At 42.8% G+C, this 27,545-nt stretch overlaps 1 protein-coding gene across 1 annotated transcript in view; it reads right to left on the bottom strand.

The window, feature by feature from the left end:
* The window catches only part of USH2A (usherin), a 766,975-nt gene that overhangs the window by 386,505 nt on the left and 352,925 nt on the right, over positions 1 to 27,545 (bottom strand). Inside the window, exons 32-34 of the mRNA XM_061626123.1 lie at positions 17,065 to 17,224; positions 12,953 to 13,124; positions 2,599 to 2,746 (exon numbers count right to left, since the gene is read on the bottom strand). Of these exons, the coding sequence (XP_061482107.1) occupies positions 2,599 to 2,746; positions 12,953 to 13,124; positions 17,065 to 17,224 (480 nt within the window). The remainder of the gene's footprint in view (positions 1 to 2,598; positions 2,747 to 12,952; positions 13,125 to 17,064; positions 17,225 to 27,545) is intronic.

The raw sequence follows: 27,545 nt of genomic DNA, 5'->3' as shown, positions 1-27,545 counted from the left end.
GCATTTGAAATGTGAATGTAAAAATTGACTAAAATTCTCTCCCTCTTAGAATTTCTGATACATTCCAGACTAATGGTTCCTTCAAACTGTCACTATTCTGTAGGAGGGATTTGATCACATAGCAGCAAATTTAAGTTTGTGGGTTTGTGCAATTAAAGTGGATTAAAGCATTCTAGCACAACAAATCCAGTTTTTGCTGCAAGGAAAGCAATGAGGAAATGCATTAACAAGTGTGAGATAATGATGAATTGATTGGAATTCATATAACCTCTGCACAAACAATATCAGGATGAACACTCATTAAATAGTGAATGTTATACAACATCCCCACAAACAAATCAGAATGAATGTTCAATAAAGAGGTCATCTAGAAGCAACCTGAGAGGCACTTGTAGCATCTCAAAACAGTAATAAATGCTTTGATGGGTATGGAAGCATAACATCCCACTGTCCACACTCAGTGCAATGCATATCTGAGAAATAATTCCTAGTTAAAATTCCTAATTGCTTACAAATTATTCTGAAATAATCAACAGTGCTATCTTGAAGGCAGACTAGCTGCAAACTTAAATTAACTCACAGATTACAATATTTATAACTCTTAGACTATCAAATACATTGGTAAAACTATCTTGCACTCAACCTGAACTGATTTCCTAGTGTCATTTTTGATACAAATGTTGATATAAATCTTAAGAATGGAAGATTGAATGCTACCCAACTGGATAGTCATATGGGACATTTTTTAAAAAATCAGTTATTTTTAAAGTAGAAACAAGTACATGCAATCCATGGAAATAGGGCTGCCACCTTTTTACTGGCCTTGTTCATGTGGGGAAAAGTCAAAATATAGCACATGAAGCAGTCTTCACAACTTACATCTATGCCAGGAAAAAAACTTCACCTGCTAAAATTCAAGTGCTCATAAAGTCATTGGCCCAGGATCAGCAAGAAAGGTGACAATTCTGGCTATAGTACCTGTCATTACTTATTTGGAAGGGAAAGTTTTGGCTGAATCAGTTTTCTTTACCCTGCACTGGAACAGTCTTGTTAATTACATTTTATCCACCCTTCCTTCAATGTTGACAGAGTGGTATACATGGTGTGTCCCCCACCTTATTTTATCCTCACAACATTCTTGTGAGGTAGTTCAAGATGAGATGAATAATTGTAGCTGAGCAGGGACTGAACTCAAGCGTCCCTCCTCTAAGTCAAACTTCTACATCACATTGGCACTCTGACGTGATAAGCTGAGCAAGACCAGGCTTACGTGCTGCTATTGTTGTTTTAAAAAATGGCAATGCTACAGGCAGCTAAATATGGTCAAAAATAGGGATATTTGAGAATGCTGTTTGGTCTGCATTATTAAAACTTTTTTTTTTTTTTGCACAGACCGTTATGCAGATCAGAATGCATTTCTCTTTTTTTTTCAAGTTCTCTGAATTTTGCCATACTGTTCTGGGCTCAAAGCAAACTTACCAAAGGGCATATAAAATACATATCTGGAGTTAATTGTATACAAAAATATGTATTTTGTGAAAAAATGCTGTTGCCACTTACCTACCCTGCCTTCATTTTGTGTCTTCTGCTCCAGGTATATGAAGGGGAAGAGCTGCCTGAGGCAGCTCCTTGGCGCCGTGCAAGTGCGACGCTAAGTGCGCACTTAGCATCACACTTGGCGTCGTCTTGGGGTTGTTTTGGAGAAAGAAGACAATGGAAGAAATGTTTATAGTGCTATTGGTTATGGAAGATGGGGTTAGGTGGGGAGAAGCTCAAGGGGACATTGGAGAATATGTTGTAGATATTGTTGTAACTGCTATGTTTGGTTTGTTTTATTTATTCTGTTATTATGTTATGTATATTGTTGAGATTTATTGTTTACTTATGTTTATTTAAAATGTGATGTATTGTTTTTCCTTTTAATTGTACCAAATATATATTGTATATTATATATTGTATATTGATTTTTATGTTGTAAACTGCCCAGAGAACTTCGGCTATGGGGCGGTACAGAAATTTAAATAACAACAACAACAACAACAATAATAATAATAATAAATAAGTTCAAAAATAATGTCATTTTTTTAAAAAAAACTGCAGGTTCATATAGAAACTGGATATAACAGACTCATGAATGAACACATCATGACCACAAAATGACACAGGCTGGAAATGATATATCAATCCCCTAGTCAATTATTATAATCCCTTGATGACCATCTCCATATTGAGAAGCCTTTAAAAAGTACAAATACAAGATAAATAAATAAAATATCTGTAAGTGAAAAAGAATAATAAAATGCTATAAAAATCAACACATTATCAATGAGTATCCTTCAGTTCAGTTGCTCAGGAAAGCATTAAGTAAAAGAATGCAGTACATGAGAACCATCAAAAGGGAGCACTTTTGAGCTACTAAAACAGCAAAGCCAAGCCAAAAACTTCAGTCTCTTAGCGATAGACAATGATACTATCTCAGGTATTTTATGCGCTAAAATGATCATTAAAAATTAAGCACCACATATAAGCTGCCATTTAGAATATTAATTTACCTTTACTAATCATCTTTTTAACTTGAGGCTAAAAGAGTTCACTTACCATTCGGGTACTCTGGCTTCATCCACGAGATGTTAAAGGAGTCAGAGGAATAGGAGTGGGCTTCAGGAGCAGGAACACCTCCTGGTGTACTCTCAGTTGTTGTTGCTGAGGTAGTTTCACTTATTATGCATCCACCTCCACTGCAGGCCTTTTACAAAAATAAATAAAAATAAAATAAATCACAACAAAAAATCTATAAATACATCTCCAGCAGATGCCAATCAGAAAAAGCCAGAACTCAAGAAGCTTTGTAAAGACTTATATTGATTATATATTTATATATTTTTAGATCTCAAACAAAACATGATCCCTTCATAGCTTTTTACTTGTTTGTGAGGATTTATTTTAAGTTAAAGTTAAACAAAGCCTATGAAATGTCGGGAAAAATTCTTCCCCCATGAGCAGGCCTCCCCAGAAAGTGTACTGTATATCACTCTCTCCCCATTGCCAGCTTCTTTTTCAATAAGGATGTCATGGAATTAGAGGGGAAAGGCCTGGAAACAGAAGCCACTCATGAAGAGGCAGAGATGAGAGGCCTTTCCACTTGAATAAGTGGAGCTGAAAGACGCAAGGATCTAAGCTTGTAAGCGTTTGCTTCTCCCCCCCCCCCATTCCCAAAAATTCTCTCAAAGTCTAAATGTCATTTTGTGGGCACATCCAAATTTGTTTGTGTGGGTTGCTAACTTGTAGGGGATAGAGATGTAAAATTTCTAGATTGTTTGAAGAAAAATATTGCTTTTTACTTAATTTCTTTTCAAAACTAAGCTTAACTTTACTACTTAACATAACAGAAAATTTTACTATTTGGTATATTTATGAAATGTAAAAAATATAAGTGTCTTCATTTCATGAAAACAGCAATAATAAATTTGCGACCCAGGGGTGAAATAAGACGCAGACACAATATGATGGGTTAAATAACGGGCCACTTTATTAAACCAAATTCATATTATGATAATGAACCTGCAGAGGGGAACATAAGTGCGGGATTCTCCAGATGAGTCAGGCAAAGCCTGCTTGCAGCTATTGGGGCGACCCAAACCCCTGCCGGGCAAGGGGGTGCCAATCTGTCAACCCCTTGCCCCAACCACACTCCTATTGTGCGTAGGGAGGCCAACCTGCATACCGCCCCCCGGTGCCCTGAAACTCCAAGTGGATGAGACCTGTTGGTCCCAAAGGCGACCCATATCCTGCCCTCGGGCCGTATAACCCGGAACTGCAGGCCTCCAGAACCGCCTATCACCTCCAAAGGTGCCTAAAGGTGTCACCTAGCTGCCCTTCACCTTTAACATTTCCCGCACTTCCTCAATAAAGCTACCTTAATTAAAATATTAAATGCAGAACAGCCAAATCAACCTAATAACCGCAAGAACACCCGTGCTAACCCTGAACGCCCTCCCTACTAACCATAGTATGGAGTAGGCAAAAGAAACCTGCCGGCTAAAATGCAGGCAGGCCAAAAATTCCTAGTCGGCCCCAAAGGCGACCAAATGAATCACACTGCAGCAGAGGGAGGGTAGGGTGGGTGCCACAACAATTTGAAGAGCGGGGGGAGGCCGGCGCGAGCCTAAATAGGCTTGGTTGCCCCGCCCACCCTGGCAGTGCATTGTGACGACATTGTGCCAGTCTGGCACGCTTGCCCTCTTCAGAAATGGAGGCTCGGGATTCACCTCGGGCTGCAAATTCCGCCCCGCGACCCTGTAAATCCCGAGTGCGGAGCGGGGTTGCGACCCAGGGGTGAAATAAGACGCAGACACAATATGATGGGTTAAATAACGGGCCACTTTATTAAACCAAATTCATATTATGATAATGAACCTGCAGAGGGGAACATAAGTGCGGGATTCTCCAGATGAGTCAGGCAAAGCCTGCTTGCAGCTATTGGGGCGACCCAAACCCCTGCCGGGCGAGGGGGTGCCAATCTGTCAACCCCTTGCCCCGACCACACTCCAATTGTGTGTAGGGAGGCCAACCTGTGTCACCGCCCCCGGTGCCCTGAAACTCCAAGTGGATGAGACCTGTTGGCCCCAAAGGCGACCCATATCCTGCCCTTGGGCCGTATAACCCGGAGCAGCAGGCCTCCGGAACCGCCTATCACCTCCAAAGGTGCCTAAAGGTGTCACCTAGCTGCCCTTCACCTTTAACATTTCCCGCACTTCCTCGCCACAGAAAGGGGACAAACCTCTGTTTAGTTACCCTTTACCCCACATCGAAACAAGATGTCCTATATGCCCCTCCGCAGGTCTTCTAAAAGGATATTGTTACCTACATCGGTCATGTGAACTCCATCCGACCAATATAGTTCTACCCTACTGCGCCTTATATCAGGGTGAATGACAAAACCACCAATAGAGCAAGACAGAGCTGCCTATTCACTTTTTTGCGGGTCCTATTTATCCCTCTAGGGTCACCCATACAATTCCACTGTCTACGGGGTAAAATATCGGACCAAATCAAGTGCACCCCCGGCCAACGCTGCATGAGGGCCCGGAAGTCAGCAGACGCCTGCTCAATAAGGGCTCTGCCCTTCAGCATACCAAGGTCATTTCCACCCAGGTGAATGACCAAAAACTGTGGCGCATCCCGAACCACTGCCGTCTGGAAAAGCGTAGGAAGGAGCCCGTCCCAGCACATCCCACGGCGGGCCAGCCATTGTACAGTAGCCCACCGGCTAAGCCCAAGCTGCGTGCCAAAATGCGACTTTGCCGCCCTGCGGTCTGCCCAAAAGACCATACTATGGCCGCAGAGGAGGATGCGCACTCTTTCGTCTCCCTTCCAGCAGCCTGTCAAAACAAACAATGTAAACGTGTAACAACGACAAAGAACAAGTCACCAACTGGTTTTCTGAACCCCTCGGAAAGGTCTAATATAAGACCTATAGGCTGTAGAACGCCATCTGCCCAGGGACTGTAACCTCTCTTGGGAGAAGCCCAAACGGGCGGCCGTAGATACTGCTCCAATACGGAAAGACTGTGTCCCAAAAAATTTGGGGTCCAGTCCCATATTACTGAGGGCTGTCCTGGTAACCACCCAAAATTGAAATCGAGAAAGGGGTTGGCCATCCTTATGAATAAACAAGTATCCAGGCTGTTGTCCCCGGACTGCCAAAAAAATTCTCAGTGCTGCCACAGGGCAAATCTCGTGCAGCTGTGAGGGGGAGAGCAGCACCATACGGCCCCTCCTGCGCTGATCAGTCTTAGACCAGCTCAACTGCAGGGCAGCCTGTTCCCCCCTCCAACTAAAATCAGACAGTAAAAAGGCACGGAAAGAGATGTCAGCCTTGGACCCCGCAATCACCTCACTGATCCTGAAAGCTCCAAAGAACAGTGTAAGTGTGGCTGCATGAAAAAGCAGTACCTCAAAAGATGAGGAACATAAATACTCCCATTGAGTCAGGAGCCCTAATAGAAGTTCCGGGTGCATAGGGGAGCGAGTATCTGAATTGGTGGGATGTTCCCGTGCCCAGCCTTCCAACATCTTACAGAGTCGGAAGTGATCTGAAAATTCCTGCAAACCGCGCGACTTGGCCAAAAAGGATAGGCCAGAGAGCTTACCTCTAATTGTCCTGACTGAAAGGCCCTTCCTCCTGCCTTCCACACAAAACTCAATGAGGTGGTCCACTGGAATGGGCCACTGCTGTACGTAGCCCCTTTCTGCCCTGAAAGCCAATAGTTCCCTACCTGCTCTCTGGTAGCCGGCCATAGTGCTGGGCGCAATGGACAAGCTTATTGCCCTCTCCGACTCAATCCGCCAATCTCCCATAGATCCAGTGGGACCACGTTCGGCTGAGCCCTGGCCCACGGTGCCAGGTGGCGAAATCTCTCCATCTGGTTCCGTGACAGAGCATCAGCAATACTGTTATCAATACCAGGGATGTGGCGCACCAGAAACAGAATGTTAAACTGGAGACATTGTAAAACAAAGGCGCGTACTAGGTGCATGACTCTGGGGTTCTTTGATTTTATTTATTTATTTATTTATTAAATTTCTATACCGCCCCATAGCCGAAGCTCTCTGGGCGGTTCACAACAAGCACGACAGCAAAAATACAATTAAAACCATTTATAAAACAATTTAAACATACTAAAATACAAATATACTAGCATACTAAGATGCTAAAAATAAATTGAGATGTTAAAATGTTAAAATTAAAATTATTAAATTATTAAATTTATTAAAATGCCTGGGAGAAAAGGAACGTTTTAACCTGGAGTCGAAAAGATAATAATGTTGGCGCCAGGCATACCTCCACAGGGAGATCGTTCCATAATTCGGGGGCCACCACTGAGAAAGCCCTTTTTCTGGTTACCATCCTCCGGGCTTCCCTCTGAGTAGGCACCCGGAGGAGGGCCTTCGATGTTGAACGATGACAAGGAATTAATAACATGCACCGTGGACAGGTTGTCACACCAAAAGTGGACTGTGGAATCGCGCAGCCTGTCTGGCCAAAGATGTACTGCCACCACTATCGGAAAAAATTCCAGGAGAGTCAAATCTCTAATCCAGCCTTTCTGAACCCAGCTCCGTGGCCAACTACCATGGCTCCATGAGTCATTAAAAATCACACCGAAACCAAATGCCCCCGAGGCATCGGAGTGCACCTGGAGTTTGCCCTCCAGGAGGCGGTCCCGCCTCCAAAAAGAAATCCCATTGAATTCCTGTAAGAACTTGGCCCATACAGACAGATCGTCTGTGAGCGCACCCGAAATCCGGATGTGATAATGAGGATGGGACACACCTGACATAGCGTCATACACTCGTCTCAAGAAAGCACGCCCGGGTGCAACCACCCTGCAGGCAAAGTTCAGTGAACCCGCCAGCTCCTGCAGGGTGCACAGGGTAGCCTTCCTGGAAGCCAGAACATGTGATATCTTTTCTCGCAACAACTGCAATTTGGCAAGTGGGAGCCTACAGGACTGGGCCAACGTATCTATTTCGATCCCCAGGAATGTGATAATAGGGACGGGCCTTCCGTTTTTTCCCCTGCCAATGGGACTCCAAGTTCCCTTGACAGCTCCATAAAGTGATCCATAAGATCCTTGCAGTCCCTTGTATGCGCCCGTCCAGCAAATAAAAAATCATCTAAATAGTGAACCACGGAACGTGAGCCAGACCGCCTCCTCAGTGCCCACTCCAGGAAAGAGCTAAAAAGCTCGAATACTGCACATGAAATTGAGCAGCCCATGGGCAATGCACAATCCACATAATAGTTATCCGCAAAAGCGAACCCCAATAAATCAAAATCTCCAGGATGGACGGGGAGGAGGCGGAATGCAGATTTTATATCACACTTCACCATGAGGGCACCAACACCACAACTCCTAACCATGCCTACTGCACAGTCAAAAGAGGTGTAGCGTACCGAACATAAGTGAGGTGGAATAAAATCGTTAACCGACTGCCCATGTGGATAGGAGAGGTGATGAATAAGGCGGAACTCCCCCGGTGTCTTTTTAGGCATGATGCCCAGTGGCGAAACCCTAAGAGACATGGTGGGAGGGGAAGCAAAGGGGCCCAAGACTCAGCCCGCTTCCCTTTCTTTGTTAATCTTATCCAGAACCACCTGTTCCATGCCCAGGACAAACCACAGGTTCCTGGAATGAAAGGCAGTCCTGGGCCCTGAATACGGGATCCAAAAACCAGTTGAAAAGCCCTCTAAAAGGCACCGGGCTTCGTGAACTAAAGGGTAACAACTCAATAAACGTTGCAACTCTGGTAACTTAATTGGGCTGGGGCCCTTTTCCCTGAGATGCGCCCAGGGGTCCTTGCTTCCGTTGTCCGTGGAAGTCCCTATTGCCACCTCGATAAGGCCGGCTCCTAGGGCAGGCGGTGGATGCAAGTTGACCACCGCAGAGCGCACACTCATGTCTATACCTGCAAGAGGTCCTGCCACAGAAGCCACAGGAGCTAAACTCCCAACAGAGCAGGCGGGGTTGAATCCCCTGCCCCGCTGGCCCGCGGGAGGGGGCTGGCGCCAACTGCCTAGCCAGGAGGTGGCCACTATCAGTCCTATCCCCGGCCACTGGCCGTGAATGAGACATGAATTGCAACCACAGGTCAGGTTCCTTCCTGTCCCATGGCAGGGAAGTGTCGTAGGCCGCCCTCATACGAAAAGCCTCATCGTAAGAGAGCCAAGCCAACCCCATGAACTCTGTATAGTCTCGATAGATAATATCCAGATACTTGATCAGGACCGAACCGCGCTGTGGCTGTTTTTGTAGAATCACCCCAATATAGGTAAAGTAGGCAGGGAGCCAGTTAGCCCAGGTGCGCTCAATCCGGCGCCTCCTAGGCTTTTCTACGTCCTTCTCATCTCCTTTCTCCCTGTCCCTTTTAATTGGCTCCCTGTACAATAGCCATCCATATTTATTTCATTACATATAGTTGAAAATAAACAAAATTGGTTAGGTTTCCCCCTTCTAACCATAATCATGCCCAAACAACAATATCTGACAGTCTTTTAAAACAACAACTCAACAAAAGTTGAAGCTGCTTAACCCTTTCATCTCTGGCAGTTTTTTCCATTCAATACCATCCTTCACACACGCACCTTTTACTTTTATACCTTTTTCTCTCATAGAGAAAAAGCAGCTGTTGAGAGCATGGTTTTGAGAGGCAAATGGCAATGTGAAAGGGCTGGGGGCAGAGGAGAAAATCTGCTTCTCTCCTCTGTTTTCCCAACCCTTCAGATCTGTAGCTAAGGGATTGGGCAGATTCTTCCACCACAGCCAATTTCTACAGGTCTGCTCACCCTGCACGTCTCTCCAACAAATCTTGAAGCTATCTAAGGGCTATCACAAGTACATACAATGAGAATGCAACCATTGACAACCTGGTGGCCTCCAGATGTTTTGGACTGCAACTCCCATCAGCCCCAGGCGGCACATCTGGAGCCATCTGCTTCCATCACTTTTGCAATGTAATTCTATCCATGTCAACTTAGCAGTAAGTCCCACTGAACCCAGGAAGCTCCAGTAAGTGGTTATAACACTGCAGCTTCAGTCTCCACTGAGGCTGCAATTGTACTGACTCTTACAATGAAATCAATGGGATTGGAAAGTTCTTAAAGCTGGCTCACTCGGAAACACAAGCTACCGCTTGTAACAGTAGACTATAGGACCTCTCTATCTGGTGTGTAGCCTCTCTTTGTGGGTCCCCATCCCTATGCAGCAATTAGGATTTTTAAAAGCTTCCATTAGTACCAATGGGAAGCTTTTAAAAGCTTATTGCTGCAGGGGATGGGGACAAGGAAGGAAGATACTTGGGGTGGAAAAGAGAAGAAGAGTAAGAGAGAAGTCAGAAATACTTCCATAATGGAATGAAGGGAATGAATGTGCTAGGAATGGGAAAAATATTGATTCAGTTTGCATTTATAGGCGAATTTATCAGTTCGCACTTTCCGAAACAATATGAGAATCAAAATACAGCCATCCTTCAAAATTCACACATCTGAATTTTGCAATGCAGTTCTCCATCCAAGCAATGTTTACAAAAATGCATATATTATTGGAATGTGGGAATAACAATGAATATATTAGTGAAAGTAACATACAAAAATGCATTATATTCAAAGAGGCTGCTTGCAAAACTTTGTACATTAGTCAAAACTGCATACAAAATATATGTATTAGGAGAAATACACACTAAAATGCTGAAGAATTTTCATGAAGATTTTTTTTAAATACATTGGAGGACCAAATTTAAGAATGGAAAAATGAGAAACTGAGAGAAGCAAATTTGACTGATCCTTCCATCCGTAGTGCGTGCGTGCGTGCGTGTGTCTGTGAAAAAGAGAGAAAGAGAGAGGTGTGTATCCTGTACCCAGTGGACAAGTGAAGAGTGCCTTTTCTGCAGCACTGAACAGCTGCAGTTTCCTGCCTCCCCACACTCCTAGCAGTAGAACATATAAGGAGTGCTTACTAGTATCTAGAAAAGATAATTAATATAAAGCCAATGAAGCACTGAGGAGGCCAGTGTGGTGTAGTGTTTAGAGAATCAGCCTAGAACAGGAGAGATTTAGGTTAAAATCACCATTCAGCCTTAAAGCTCACTAACAACCTCACAGAGTTGTTGTGAGGATAAAATGTGGTATCATATATGCTGCCTTGAGCTTGTCTGAGGGAAATACCCCAAAATGAAGCTGAAGCTCAATGAAGACTTTTTTAAAAAAAGGTTATTCATCATGGATGATACATATAAGAGACAATCATACAGATTTTAAAGTCCATTTAAATGGTCACTTTATACTTACAATTTGAACAACAGATGCCACCACATGCTTAAGTTACATTTATCCAGTCCAAATGATTTCAGTTGGACCATGTGTGATGAGTGTGTTAACTGTGTACAAAGCCACAGAAAATGTACATAATACTGTACAGTTTACCAGGCTAAAATACCCAAAGGACAAACAAATTTCATCAACATGGATTCCAAGTCATCCTTAATTAGTCTGAATGTCCTTGCTTTGGTGGGCTTTGAGTCAACCCCTTACTTGAAGATAGATTATTTTCTTTGAAGTATAATGTGGTGTAATATTTAGAGCATTCAAGAACATGTTGAGCAAAATGAATGCATACAGAGTGTCTACACATAAATGTAAATGTATTCATAATCAAGAGCAGAATATTTTTCTATGGCATTTATCAAAGCAAATGTCCTTATATAGGTAATACTATAAAATGATGAGAGTGTTTAAAACAAATAGGGACAATCTCATGTTTATATTCAAGGTATTTTCAGTTGCACCATGGAACTTAAACTGTTCTGTAATCAAAAAAACAAAAGGAAGCAACAGCACAAAAGAATAGCAATGACATTTAAAAGACATTTTAAAATGCTGCTAGTTTGCAATAAATACCTTTCCCCCCTTTGTATTTTCACAAAGTTACTTGTGTGGGGTTTTACAGAGAAATGGCACCAAACCAAAATAAAATTACATGGAAAATGAGCATCTACGGAATTTACACACACAGATAAATGCCTTTATGTAGCAGTGACACAGGCAGAAGCACACACACCTTGAGAGCAGTTGAACAACATCTCTAGTCTTTTTGAATGTGTGCAGAAAGATTGAAAACTGAGTGGATTAAGCAACCCTTCCTACCAGCCTCCTTGTATTCCTCCACCATTTGTGAACTCAGATACTCCCTCTACCTTCTTTCAGGCACTACCCTCCCCACCCCTCTCTCTGTTGAAGCATCTCAGTGGCTGACTGAGGTACAAAGAATCCTAAGGAAAGAAAGTTCTCCAGGGTCTTGACTCAGGAGTCCCAGAGAACTATGCTTTTCCAAGGAGCACTGGGCAGTTGAGTTCCATGGCATCCAGAATGAGAGTGGGAGGGAGGAAGGGATGGGTAGAGGAGGAGAGAGACAGCTTCCTGCTACCAGTATTGATGTCACCACCATGCCACTAAATAGATTTGGAAGAAAGAAATGGGTACAGATGAGGAAGGGAGCAGTAGCAGCGGTGTTAGTATGCAAACTCAATACGAGGCATATCACTCCCAAGCCCAAATCTTACAAAGGGCCAATGCTTGTATTGGGATGAAGCTTTTTTGAAACGAGTAAGTTTGTTCTTAAAAATCAAACTGTACTCCCATCATTAATATGTGGAAGCTATTCTGCCTCTATGATCCACTCTGAAGATTTTGAGGAGCCAATTATTTTCAAAACTATCGGGAGGAAAACTGGTTGGTTTTGCCAATCCCTACTAGGGATGTAAAGATCTGTCAATTTTGGTTCCCTCAGCTTCTCATTTTCCCAATCTTAAATTTAGTTCTCCACATTTCTGCAGCGATTTGCATTTTTTAAAACAATCATAAAAATTCTTTAACATTTTAGTGTGAATTTCTCCTAATCACATTTTTGTGGGCAGTTTTGACTAATGTACACATTTTGCAAGTGATTTCTTATCATATAATGCATTTTTGTATGTTATTTTCACTCGTATATTCATTTTTATGCACACTTTCCCCTAACATATGTATTTTTGTGAACATTGGTTGGTGAACTGCATCACAAAATATGAATGTGTGAATTTCAAATAATGGCTTTGTTTCGGTTCTCATATTGTTTCAAGAACTGTGAATTTGATAAATTGGGCTTGAAATGCAAACTGAATTGAATTTCCCACCCATCCCTAATCACTACTTTTTTTAAAAAAAAACCTCTCAGCTTCTTTCTTTCCATTAATGTACTGTAACTAAACTTAGCTAATATTCCACAAATTTATTAAAATTATCTTTCTGACATCCTTCACAATAGTCAAAAGGAAGTATAAATATAAATATGAACACAAGCTGTCATTCCTTTGTCTCATTAGTATATATGTGTGTGTGTGGTTTGCAACTTACTGCAAGCTTAATGAAGTATTCAGTACCAGGAGAAAGGTGCTGGATGGTATATTCTCGGGAAAGATCTGTAGAATTATAGGTTACATTCCAAACTCTAGTATTTTTCTCATTATTGGCAATGTACAGAATATAGTGGCGTAGGTTTCCATTTACTTCCTTTGGTGCTTTCCACCTGAAAATAAAAGCAACAAATAATGGCATCGGAAAAGCAACTCACACAACTATTGAAATATGTAGGCTAAAGCATGCAAGAGCGGGAGGGGGGGGCGGAACACTTACGGTAATTACTTAAAGGATGAAAAATAATCTGGTCATCAAACAGTTTGGGGAAAGTATTGAAGTAACACATGTGGCAACATGTAACATTCTTTAAAGGTAATATTTGTACTTGGAGACCAAATGATTGTGACAATATCATCAAGGTAAAAGCTTCACACTGATGATATCACAAGAATATTTTTCCTGTGGCAAGCTTTGCCCTGAGGTTATGGCCATATGTAGGATACACTGATTGCATAAAGACAATATGGAAATTAGTTGGCAAGTGATAATCAAAGGTTCACAGAGGCACTAAACTAATCACTTCTATGAATTTAATCATAATAAATTTAATTTTTGGACACAACCCCTATCCCTGATTGAACTCACTGGGATTCTTGCATAAACAGATACAATATCTGTGTCATCTTAAAAGGTGGGGGGGGGGGGAATTTGGCCTACATGTGAATTCCCATTCTCAGTGATACCAGGGTGAGGCAGTCTTGATTACTGAGCTAGATCTTCGCTCTGGTCACCAGGTCATATTATTATTTTTGTTAGATTTATGTAATGCTTACATGCCATAATGGCTAAGTGGTTTACAAACATAAAATCAATTATTAAATCCATACATAATTAAAATATACAATAAAACAATTCCATAAAAACATTAAAAACATCCATATTTAAAATATACAATAGAACAAACCATGGCAAAATTGGATGGGTTCCATTTGCTGATCTTTATGCCCTCACTGGGCAATGGATGGCAAGGCAATTTTTCAGGTAACCAACAACCTCAACAACATTGAGTGAAGGCTTTCCAGGACTCCCAGAAGTCCAAGGATTAAGAAGGTGTCCCATTGCAGTTGTCAGTGGATTGTCAATAACAGTATGAATAATGCTAAAACATCAGAACTCTAACAGGTCAAAAAAGAGAACTTAGGAAGATGCTAAGAAGGGGATAACCTCTTGTTCATGAACCATTCAAAGTTACTGGAAAAGGACTCAAAGCCTTTCAGTGGTGGTGGTAGTGGGGATAATTCTATAAATGTGTGTGTGAATTGACTGTCCCACAGAATTAGCATTTATTTTTGAAACTCACAGTTAAGACCAATGGTACTGGGATAGGGGACACTACTACTCAGATGTAGAAGAACGTAGGAAGCTATTGTGTAACTATAAGTGGCAGCAGGTATCTAAAAGAGATCTAACATTTGTATTTATTTTTAAAATAACCACATTTGTATCCCCCAAAGAGACTTCAGGTGGCTGACAAATAAAAACAGAATGACAAAAATTTCCATAAAAGCCAACAAAAAAGCTCAAAGAATTAACAAATTCTAGCACCACAAAAACGGAACCATCAAAAACGACATAACCAACATTTTTTTAAAAAGGTTTACAGAAAACAACACGTATTGGAAGTGCATAAATATTTTCCACAAAGAGCTACATTTTAATTTGGTATGAAAGATTAATACAATGTGTTTGGCAGCTCAGGACTGGTCATATGTCTTTGCTGGCTCCTTCTACTCAGCTAGGCATAGGAAACCTTGAGCCCACCAGGCCTCTTCACCTGGACCCTATCATACCCTAAGACCATTTCTGCTTCCCAGATTATTAGGAGAGTCCAGTTATCCTAATTGCTGGGCACCAGGTTAGCCCTCCCTTTGCACATGTTATGATGGGGATGAAAACTTGATAGCTGATCCTTTTTAAACCAAAGATTGCAGAAATTGAACATGAGACCACACAAAATATCACCACTGGATCCATTGGCAGCAATGGAAGCTTCAATGCTGACTAATATTTTTTGGGGGGGGCAGGATTGAACCCTTTTCCTTTCATTTTGTTATCTTAATCATCCTTCCCACCCTGTCTCGTTATTTTGAAGGGGAAAAAACCTGGACGTGAAGTGCAACAACACATTTAACTTTACATCTAGTCTGAACCTAAGTCATGAACTCTGCTAAGACCCTGCTTTTCCCCAATATAAGATCATAACATAACATAAGAGGCTCCTGGATCAGGTCAATGGCCCATCCAGTCTAGCATCTTGTTCTCACAGTGTGGAACCAGTTGCCCATGGGAAACCCACAAGCAAGTCCTGAGTGCAAGAGCAGTCTCCCCTCCTCCTTTCCAGCAACTGGTATTCAGAAGCATACCACCTCCAACTACAGAGCACAGGATAGCCATCATGGCTAGTAGCCATTGATAGGCTTATCCTCCAGGACGATAGCCTTATACTTCATGAGATAAGGCCAGTCTGGGAGACCTGGTAATAATAATAATAATAATAATAATAATAATAATAATAATAATAATAATAATAATAATAATAATAATAATAATAATAAATATTTGTTTGTCGCCTATCTGGCAATTAGCCACTCTAGGCGCCACCAGCTTGGACGGCTTTAAAAGAAGATTAGACAAATTCATGGAGGACAGGGCTATCAATGGCTACTAGCCATGATGGCTGTGCTGTGCCACCCTAGTCAGAGGCAGCATGCTTCTGAAAACCAGTTGCCGGAAGCCTCAGGAGGGGAGAGTGTTCTTGCACTCGGGTCCTGCTTGCGGGCTTCCCCCAGGCACCTGGTTGGCCACTGTGAGAACAGGATGCTGGACTAGATGGGCCACTGGCCTGATCCAGCAGGCTCTTCTTATGTTCTTATGTTCTTATGTTCTTATGTTCTTACATTAAAAGAGATAAAATACAATAATAACAGATGTAATCACATTAATAACAATAGGTAAAATACTGGACAGTCATCAATACATATAAAAGCAATTATATTAACAACATACGATAAATGACAGAATCATGGTGATTTACCCAATGACCTCAAAGGCTTGCTGGAATAGCCACGTCTTCAGGGCCTTGCGGAATACATCTAGGGAAGGGGCATGTCGAAGATCACATGGGAGGAGTTCCAGAGAGTGGGGGCCACCACAGAAAAGGCCCTCTCCCTAGTACTCACCAACCTAGCTGTTTTGGTTGGCGGGATTGAGAGAAGGCCTTGTGTGGCTGATCTAGTTGGGCGGCATAATTGGTGGCGGTGGAGGCGCTCTTTCAGGTAAGCTGGGCCGAAACCGTACAGGGTTTTAAAGGTTAAGACCAACACCTTGAATCGGGCCCGGAAAACAACCGGCAGCCAGTGTAGGTCAAATAATACTGGCGTGATGTGGTCCCGTCGGCGGCTGTTGGTAAGTAAGCGCGCCGCTGCATTCTGTATAAGTTGTAATTTCTGGGTCATTTTCAAGGGTAACCCCATGTAGAGCGCATTACAGTAGTCTAATCGAGAGGTGACCAGGGCATGCACCATGAGCGGGAGCTGTTGAACAGGGAGGTAGGGTTGCAGCCTACGTATAAGGTGTAATCGATACCAAGCTGCCTGGCTCACAGCCGAAATCTGAGCCTCCATGGACAGCTTGGAATCAAGAACAACCCCGAGGCTGTGGACCTGGTCCTGTAGGGGCAACTTCACCCCACCCAACACCAGGTCAACATCTCCTAACCCTCCCTTGTCTCCCACAAGTAGTACCTCGGTCTTATCAGGGTTCAACTTCAACCTGTTCCTGCCCATCCATCCACTCACGGATTCCAGGCACTTGGACATGGTCTCCACAGCCTTCTCCGGTGAAGATTTAAATGAGAGATAGAGCTGAGTGTCATCCGCATATTGGTCACACTGCAGCCCAAATCTCCTGATGATCTCTCCCAGCTGCTTTACATAGATGGTAAGCTCCTTCCCTTGCTATCACCTGCAAGCTGATCATTCTTGGAGACCAAGAGGACAGTAGTCAAGTCACGCCAATGCCACAGGAGAAAGAGAAAGTCTGTACTTAACTGTGCATATATTGTTTTAGAATCCAAAACCGTCAGGACTGGTGCATCCACATCAGCTGGAGGCAGCTGTGCTGTAAACAAGGCGACCAGGGAACTGTTTGTACAACCAACAATTGTGCAGGCAGTGATGAGAAACTGGTGTGCTGTAAAAACTCTTAAATCTACAAAAAGAGGAAATGGATATGGCATTTAATTTTTACACTTGGATTTAATAAAGGACTAGATTCAGAAACACTGAAGGGAAAGCATATATCTGCCACATATCTGTGTACGTATTTAAAAAGTTAGGATATTATAAAGTCTGTTAACACAGCTATTGATTTCATTTTGTTCCATGAATCTTGTGAAACCAAGCTACTGAGCTATAGTGAAAAATGTACTATAGAAAAAAGGCATATGCATTAATCTGTTTCATGCTATTTTATGTATAAAACATAATAAACACCCACATACAGAAATCAATCTTAATATTTTCAAAGGATTATTTTCAAAATATTATTTTCTCTCATAAATTGTGTTAGATATTGCATATAAATATATAATTCATATCTCATATGTGAATTTTTCCAAAGGTCTTAAAAATTGTGGCCTTCTGTAAGACTCTGTCTACATTAGCACTCATTTCTTTTCATTTTCATCCCTTCCTCTCCTAGAACTGCGTTTTCCTGAATAAATATGTTTCTTTACACATTTATATGAGCTCTGGGTTCCTTGCCCCATTAATAAATGCAGAATGTGTGCAACTCATGTACCTTCCAAGAGATGTGTTATAGAGTGCTGGGGAAAGTAAGGAAAAGGAGAGACAAACTTGGACATGCGAATGTGAAGCAGCTGGGTTCCAGAATCATGGACCATCTAGAATAAATATCTCCTAAAAGAAATTAGCTGGCAGAAAAGGTGGCCTAGGTGAAGGGTACCATGGTACACTACGACCTGGGAGACCAGGGTTCGAATCCCCACATAGCCATGAGGCTCACTGGGTGACCTTGGGCCAGTCACTGCCTCTCAGCCTCATGAAAACACTATTCACAGGGTCGCCATAAGTCGGAATTGACTTGAAGGCAGTATATTTACATTTTTAAGAAAGAAGAAGGCGGTGAAGCTCCAATAATGAAGGAAAAAGAGCCGGGCAATGTCAAAAAAAGGACACTATCAGCCTGTCTGGATAAATTACTGAATATTTTTTCCTCTTTAGTTTTAGTAAAGATTAGAAGATTTCAAGTGAGAAAACTAAGACATAGTGTACAATGAGTGACATATTTTAAAATTCGTAGTTTGAGAGGACATACAAATAGAAATTAGTATTTCAAAGAAAATACAGTCAGAAATATATACTTAAATATAAATTTAAATACAAATTCTGTGCAATTTTTTTAAAAGGCACAGTGTGGAGGTGGAGAATGGACACATGAAAGTGGAACAGGTCAGAAACAGACTGATTCATTCCTCTGTAGTGACATGAGGTATGTTTTAGGCACAGTATAAATTCCCATAATGAAATATTAACAGCCTTTTACATTTACTGTTTTATGTAATTTTCATTTCAGTAGACCTGTCTTTTCTCAAACCTGTGTCTCTTCTGATAAACAACTACTGAATTAGGGAGCTCTACCAAGAAACATTTCATACTAAACAAATGTATTATCTACATTTTGACATATGTTTTAATGGGAAACCACCTTTATTTATTTAGTATATTCATATCAGGAAGCTCCAGGCATGTTTCTTCTCTCTGCCTCCCCTCTCAATTTTATTCTCACAACAACCCTGTGAAGTAAGATAGATTGATAACTAGTGGTTGGCCTAAAGTCACCCACTGAGCTTGATCACTAAGTGGGATGTTACCGAGTTGCTAAGCTCAACTGGAACTCTATGCATGCTCTCAGACTACTATGTGTGTAATTTGGCTTTGTTCTGAGCAATGAATGTGTTATTGAGAAAGAGACGCACGTAGGGATGCAGGGGAGAGGAGAGGGAGGGGAAGGTCATTGGATACAATCCCCCCTTTTCAAGCCATCCAAGTTGTTGGCCATTACTACATCTCCTGAGAGAAAATTCCATTAAAAAAGGTGTCCATGATTTTCAGTATTATGAGAGTGGGAGAACCTATTCACTTTTTTCACACCATGCATAATTTTATATATCTGTATCTCATCTCAACTTTATCGTTTGCGGTCATTGACCAGCCATAAAGGTACAAGTATTTAAACGCAGAAAGACAGAAGAATTACATATAAACCAGTAAACAAGTTAAATTATATAACTTATATATAAACAAGAAAATAAAAACCGGTATACTATAATTAAGATGTATTAACCATCTGTTTCCCTATAGTACATGCTAAAGCACAAAATTTTGCCATTTTAAAAGTTATTTCATTTCTCAAATCTGAGAGAAGGAAAAATGTGTCAGATCTACCTGGTAAGTTTTTAAAAATTGGAGCAGTATAAAAGGAACAAATGTCCTTATAATATGAACAGTATAACAGGACGTGGGTAATCGATTCAACCTCGCCTGATTGGCATGGGCAGATGCATTGGGAATAAGGAATGCGCAAATATCTCCCCTCCAACAAGGCTGATGGTAAGGAGTTGAACTGAGCCAGTGTAAAGGGTCTATGATACTTAGGGATCTCCAGAGCATAAAGATAGGCTTCAGGGGCAAGATTCTTACTGTGATTCACTGGAAACAAGTAATGTGAGGCCCAAGCTCTGTCTTCTTGAAAGGCAACATCCCTAATCCAGTTCTTAATCATTTCTTTGACCTTTATAGGTCCCAGTTGAACCAGAGCTGAGGGAGAAAACCCGTAAAGATGTAATTTTTCCTCAACCATACTTGCCCAACCAGAGGTCAGGTTGTCTGTTAAAATCAGAGGGGCTCATCTTTGTATCTCTATCTTGTCCCCCCCCTTACTTGTTTTTCTCCTAAACTAAAAAGACCCAAATGTTTTCTCATAGAGGAATTGATCGAACCTCTTGATCATTTTGGTTGTCCTTATGTGTGAATGGCACCAGCTGGTAACTATATCCTGCCTTGAGTAAAGTGTCCATTTTACATTTTCTGAAGAGATCCAGGCCCATCCCCTTTCAATGAGAGCACCTTCAGATCCGATTGGCAGAAATGCCCTTGTGACTTTGCTTTGGCATGTAACTTAGCACACATGACTCTGGAAAACTCATTACCTGTATCATTTGTTATGTAATAATATTAATGTTCAGACATCTGTGAAAGCCACCTTTCAAACTCATATTGAGGCTGACTGATAATTAGGTGCACGGTTGCATCCACAAATTCAGTCCCCCACCATGTTGCTTTTTTCCAGACATGTGAACCTTGCAAATCACTGCGAGAACTCTATTATTCTATAAGTTTAGCTAGATCCCTTTTCCTTGCCTCTTGTTCCCTGTTGCCTTGCTACTTGACCAAGTTTATTATTTTCTTTAGGAATAGTTAGGATGTGGAGAGGTACCATAGTGTCTCTTTAAAAAACAAAGGGAAAATTTGGGGGAAAGATTGGAAGAGTTCATGGCAACCCAGTGACAATAATTACACAGGTATCAGTTTCTCCAACTGCCCATGATGGAGCGACTATTTTGACAGGTGGAAGGATGATCTTAAACAGCAAAACCCCTGTCAAGCATCCAAGCCTAGCTGTGGCCATCTACTAAGTTGCACCCAAAACACCAGAGACTGTGATTTGGTGTTGCCCTTTTATTCTTTCCATGCCACAACAGATTATTACTGTATTTGAACCCCTTTACTCCTTTTTATCTCCCTTATTTTCCCAGGCTCACTAATAATAATAATAATAATAAATCTTTATTTTTACCCCGCCCTTTTTCCAAAACTGGAACTCAGGGCGGCTTACAAATAAAAACTACACATAGGTAAAAAAAATACAAAAATATACAATTAAAATAGAATTAAACTATTCGTGACATTAAAACCACGAAACATACACTTAAGATACTAAGACAATTTAAAACATTAAGAATAGGACCATAGAACAATACAACAGACCTTATGAGGCCCTATCTTAAACATCTTCTAGTCCAAAAGCCTGTCGGAATAAAAAAGTCTTTGCCTGCCAACGGAAGGATAGCAAGGAAGGGGCCATTCGTGCTTCCCTAGGAAGAGAGTTCCAGAACCTGGGGGCAGCCACCGAGAAGGCCCTATCTCGTGTCCCCACCAATCGGGCTTGCGAAGGTGTTGGGACTGAGAGAAGGGCCCCTCCTGAGGATCTCAATGCCCGGGCTGGCTCATATGGGGAGATACAGTCTGACAAATAGCCTGGACCTGGGCCATATAGAGCTTTATAGGTCAAAACCAGCACTTTGAATTGTGACCGGAAACAAAGTGGCAGCCAGTGGAGCTGTTGTAACAAAAGGGTTGTATGGTCCCTGTAACCAGCCCCAGTTAGCACTCCGGCTGCAGCTCTTTGTAGCAGTTTAAGTTTCCGAACAGTCTTCAAAGGCAGCCCCACGTAGAGTGCATTACAGTAATCTAAACGGGATGTAACTAAGGCATGCATCACTAGTCAAGTCAGGCATCTCCAGGAACGGGCGCAGCTGGCGCACCAGTCTTAACTGGGTAAAAGCACTCCTGGCCACTGCAGAGACCTGGGCCTCCAAGTTCAAAGCTGAGTCCAGGAGCACACCCAAACTGCGAACCTGTGTCTTCAGGGGGAGTGTAACCCCATCCAGCACAGGCTGAATCCCTATTCCCTGATTTGCCTTTTGACTAACCAGGAGCACCTCTGTCTTATCTGAATTTAATTTCAATTTGTTCACCCTCATCCAGTCCATCACTGATGCCAGGCTCAGTTCAGGACCAGGATAGCTTCCTTGGCTTTAGGTGGAAAGGAAAAATAGAGTTGGGTGTCATCCGCATACTGATGACACCGAACCCCAAACCCCCAGACAACCTCACCCAGCAGTTTCATGTAGATGTTAAATAACATGGGGGACAAAACTGAGCCCTGAGGGACCCCATATGTCAACAGCCAAGAAGTCGAACAAGAATCCCCCAGTACCACCTTCTGGGTTCGTCCCTCCAGGAAGGAGCGGAGCCACTGCAACACAATGCCCCCAAGTCCCATCCCAGCAAGGCGGCCCAGAAGGATACCATGGTCGATGGTATCAAAAGCTGCTGAGAGGTCCAGTAGAACCAACAGGGACACACTCCCCCTGTCCAACTCTCTGCATAGGTCATCCACCAAGGTGACCAAAGCCGTCTCTGTCCTGTAGCCGGGCCTGAAACCAGACTGAAATGGGTCAAGATAATCCATTTCATCCAAGAATCTCTGGAGCTGGGCAGCCACCACATGCTCTATTACCTTACCCAGAAATTGAATGTTGGAGACTGGCCGATAATTACCCATTATAGAGGGATCCAGGGAGGGCTTTTTCAACAAAGGTCTTACAACTGCCTCTTTTAGGCACATTGGAATTCTGCCTTGTTGTAAAGAGGCATTTACCACTCCCCTCACTCAGTCGGCCAGTCCCCCTCTGGCACTCCCAATGAGCCAGGAAGGGCAAGGGTCTAGCAAACATGTGGTGGCTCTCGCCTCTCCAAGGATCTTGTCTACATCCTCGGGCTGTACAAATTGAAAAGAATCCATTGTTATTGGACAAACAGGAGCCAAAGTTACATCCCTTGAGACTGTATCAATTTTAGTGTCCAAGTCGGAGCAAATCTGAGCAACTTTATCTGCAAAGTGCTGTGCAAATTCTTGACAGCGGGCTGTTGAGTGGTCTATATTACCCTCTCGGGGGCCTGAATGTAAAAGACCCCTGACCACTCGTAACAGCTCCGCTGGACGGCTCCTGGCAGATGCAATGGTGGCAGAAAAGAAAAGTTTCTTCTTTGCCCGCACTGCCACGGAGTAGGCCTTCAAATAGGCTCTAGCCCGTGTTCGGTCAGACTCGTTCCGAGTCTTCCACCAACATCACTCTAGTCCCTGTCTTATTCGTTTCATCGCCGCCAGCTCCCTGGTAAACCAAGGAGCTGGTTTGGCTCCACTCCGTGAGAGGGGACGCTCCGGGGCGATCGTGTCGGCTGCCCTGGCCATTTCCCCATTCCAGAGGTCAACCAGGGCTTTGACAGAATCGCCTGCTGAGGTGACAGGAAAATCCCCAAGAGCCATCAGGAAACCATCCGGATCCATCAGTCTCCTGGGGCGGACCATCCTAATCGGTCCCCCACCCCTGCAGAGGTTCTGAGTCCCAGTGAGTCTAAACCCAACCAGGCAGTGTTCTGTCCATGACTAACTCCTAGATCATGCAAGACTGAACTATCTAATGGTTTACATGTTAACGTTTCCCCTTCCATGTCTGTGTCTGCTCCCTCCATAGCGAAGGGAGGGAGTTCTGTGTAAGCCGATTCTCCACCTTAGTCATTGCATTAGTAATTAAGTGTATGGTCCAGGCAACTCAGGGTGGGTAGCCTGTGTAATTATTTACCCTTCGTATTTTTTTAAAAAAATTGTACTAGTGTTTCAAGCCACAAAGCCTTTTTTAAAAACTTTTAAATCATTTTCTCCTTTAATAAATAAATATTACAATTGCAACAATAGTGTGGCTATTGCCAGCTCTCCAGAGCAAGCTACTGGTTTTTCTTAGTCATTGTCTAATTCCTCAAAGAAAGCAAGGTCATCTTAGCCGATGCAATCCTATCTGAATTACACAATTATTTTCAGTAAAGATCCCAAGAATAGCATTGCTAATAATCCCAAATTAGTTTTTTCATCAATACACATTGCAGATGAGCAGATCTGGCAACAGGAAATGTGATGCATAGCAGAATGTCCCTGATCTGATACCAGTCTTCTGTCACAGTGGTTTTGAGCCTCTTCAAACCTACAACCCTCCTTAATTGCAACATGTTCCATGCAAGCTACACTTATAATTTTTTTTACCATACACATCTCAGTGCTAGCTTCTCTCTCTCTCCTCCCCCCCCCCACTTTATTCTACTTTGTCTCCCTTTCTCAGGGCACAAATCTATTGTCAAGACTAGTCACAATGGATTACCCACTAAGGAAAACAATGGTTATATGACACTTCCTGTATTGAAGAAGTCCGTCTCATGTCTTTCAAACCTAGCATGACAGAGTAACCACCAGAATGGGAAAGAGAGAGAAGGCATATATAAAAACAGCCCAGGTTGCATTTCTGACCAGCAGTGAGCTACAGACATCACACATTTAAATCAAACCAGTATCAATTGCTTGCCACATCTGATCCGATTTGTACTTCTTGTCTGAAATTGACCTATTCAAGTGCTTTATAATGGATCAATTGTTTCAACAGATGCAGGTAGGAACATAAATCCCAGGCATTCTCCTAAAACTCTAAGGTTACTGTTTGTCAAGCCCTTCTGATTACAGCATCTTGTTTTCTATTTGGTTGATTGGGTTATTTGCATAAGGGTAAATGTGGACATGAAAAACAGATCACTCTAAGATGCAGTAGAAATGGATCCACGAGAATTATCCAGAGATGTGCTATGCAGAAATGCATCCCAGTATATGGAAACTCCATCAATTAATGTCAAATAAACTATAATTTACAATACAGATCAGAAATTATATGATATTTTACAATTGATTTCATGCTTTCGTTGGAGAAATTTCATTGATCTCAATTTACAAAATGAACCAATAAGCAGTGAATGATTTTCTTTTAACTCTTCATAGAAATTGAACGGGTTTTATCACATTATTACTCACTCCCACATTAGTAAATTAAAAGCCAGCCATTGCCCTTTTTAATCCAAAAAATGTTATGTGTCTTATTGACATTATAATGCAGTAATGCATGGCATGTCTCTGCCCATTATTCTGTTGAAAAGTTGTGTCTTCATTTCCTTTGCTTCACCACAATTTGTGGCCCTCCAGATGTTGTGGGACAATAACTCCCATCAGTCCCAGCCAGCATGGTCAATGGTGAGGGATTACAGGGTCAATGGAACACAAAAAGCTGCTTTATTCTGAGTCAAATCATTGGTCCCTCTGGCTCAGTATTGTCTACAATGACTGACAATGGCTCTCCAGGGCTTCAGACAGGAGCCTTTACCAGCCCTATCTGGATATGCTTGGGATTGAATCTGGGATCCTCTGCATGCAAAGCAGATGCTCTCATTGAGATATGGCCCTTCAGTGAGCTGTACAACAACAACTTGGGAGACCAGGCCCCCCATCCCTGCATTAACCTATTATGCATCATAAACATTATCCTTCCCTTGGTGTAAGATGTGCTTGTTCTTATGCAAGCAAACAGGACTGAGATGTGGGTATAAACTACTTTAAAGACTGCTGTTATCTCAAAGGCATTGATGACTCCCTAAAGTCATCCCTATGCCACCTCTATAATGTTTCTAGGGAGAACAGGAATGCATGGAGGAATGCAGAGGTCACCTCAGATGTGGTGTTGGAGAACCCCTATAAAGTAGAGTTGCAGGACTTCAATATCCATGCTGAAGCTTCCTTAAATGGCCCAGCTCAGGATTTTATGGCCTCTATAACAACTATGGGGCTGTCTCAGTACATCACTGATCTAACACGTGTAACCAGACATACGCTGGACTTTGCCATAGAGCATAATGGTAATACTCCATTGATTGGGGGCAGAGCTCATTGTGAGTTTGTTGTCATGGATGCATCATTCCCTGGTGAGGTTTGGGTTGAACACAGCTACCTCATGCTGCAGGGGTGAGGGATCTATTGAGATGGTCCATCTGTGGAAACATAGAATCCAATGGATTCTTGAATGCTCTGAGGGATTTTCCGGCTGGCATCACACTGAGGAATGGTGACATGCGTAGAGCCATCAATACGATTGCTACTGAGTACCCTCACCATCACTGCAGAGCACATAGGTCACCTTGGTACTTTATTGTCCTGTGTGCGATGAAACAAGAGGGTAGTCAGCTAGACAACAGATGGCATAAATCTTGCTCTGAATCTGACCGAGCACATGTGAGGTCACATTATCATACCTACCACACACTGGTGGTGGTGGCAAAGAAAGCCGGTTTCTCTGCCACCATTGGATCTGCAAGGAGCCCCCCAGCAGAGCTTTTCCGAGTGGTTAATGGGCTTTTGTCATCTGGTCAAGAGAGCTTTGCTCTGAGCCCTCAGAAGAGAGCTAGTGTAACTTTGGGAGGCACTTTAGGGACAAAATCTCTCAGATTCAGATCAAGTTGGATGCCACGTACAGAGCAAGCCCCATCTTGTCTGGATCAGTTTCAATTATTGTGGCTTGAGGGTGTGGACAAGCTGCTTTAAGAAGTGTAGCTGACCACCTGGCCCCTTGACCTTGGCCCATCTTGGCTTCTTAGATCTAGTCGTGGGGGGTTGATTGGATGGCTCCAAGGAATGAGCAATGCATCATTGGAGGAGGGTAAAGTACCACCTGCCTTGAAGGAGGTGGTGCTGCGTCCCCTTCTTAAGAAGACCTCCTTGGACCCAGAAGTGTTAAATAACTATCACCCAGTGGCAAATATCTGTTTTTTGGACAAGATGGTTGAGAAAGAAGTGGTGGTCCAATTTCAGGCATGCTTGGAAGAGACTGAATATCTAGACTTCAGTCTGGCTTTAGGCCTCATCATAGGACTGAAACTGCCTTGGTCACCTTAATTGATGAATTTGTTGAGAGGGAGATGGGTGGAGTGCAACCCTGCTCATTCTTCTAGATCACTCCTGGTGGGTTTTGATACCACTTACTATGGTATCCTTCTGGAAAGCCTCAGGGGATGGGGGGGGTGGCAGCACTGGACTTCAGTGGCTCTGCTCCTACCTCCAGAGACATTTCCAGAAAGTAGTTATGGGAGGCTTCTGTTTGATACCATGGGAGCTTTCCTGTGCTGTCCCGCAGGGGTCTGTCTTGGCCCCCATGCTATTTAACATCTATATGATGCCACCGGGAGCAGGTGTTTTGGAGTGAAGTGTCACCAATATGCACATGACACTCAGCTTCATCTCTCTGTTCCATTTGAATTGGGAGAGGTGGTTGAGGAGCTAGGCAGGTGTCTGGAGGTAGTGATGGGCTTGATGTGGGCCAAGAAACTGAAACTGAGTCCTGAAAAGACAGAGGTGTTATGTGTTGCAAGTTTCTGAGTCCAGGAGATGGGAACATGGCCTGTTCTGTATGGCACTGCACTTCCCTGGAAGGAGTAGGTTTGTAGCTTGCAGGTACTCCTGGATCTAACATTGTTATTGGAGCCTCAGGTGGCCTCAGTGGCTAGGGGTTCCTATTTCTAGTTTGGTTTGCCAGCTATGGCCCCTTTTGGACAGAAATGACTTGGCAACAGTACTCCATGCTCTGGCAACTTCCAGATTGGATTATTGCAATGCACTATCTGGGGCTGCCCTTGAAGACAAGTCGGGACTTCAGTTGGTCCAAAATGCAGCAAGTCAGATTACTGGGGTTCTTTTAGAACTCATATAACTTGTGTTCTAAAACAGTTGCATTGGTTCTCAG

Source organism: Rhineura floridana, chromosome 4 (assembly GCF_030035675.1).
Source record: "Rhineura floridana isolate rRhiFlo1 chromosome 4, rRhiFlo1.hap2, whole genome shotgun sequence".
NCBI lineage: Eukaryota > Metazoa > Chordata > Lepidosauria > Squamata > Rhineuridae > Rhineura > Rhineura floridana.
The sequence above is the reverse complement of the archived record's forward strand: the minus strand, read 5'-3'. Positions and strand labels throughout refer to the sequence as shown.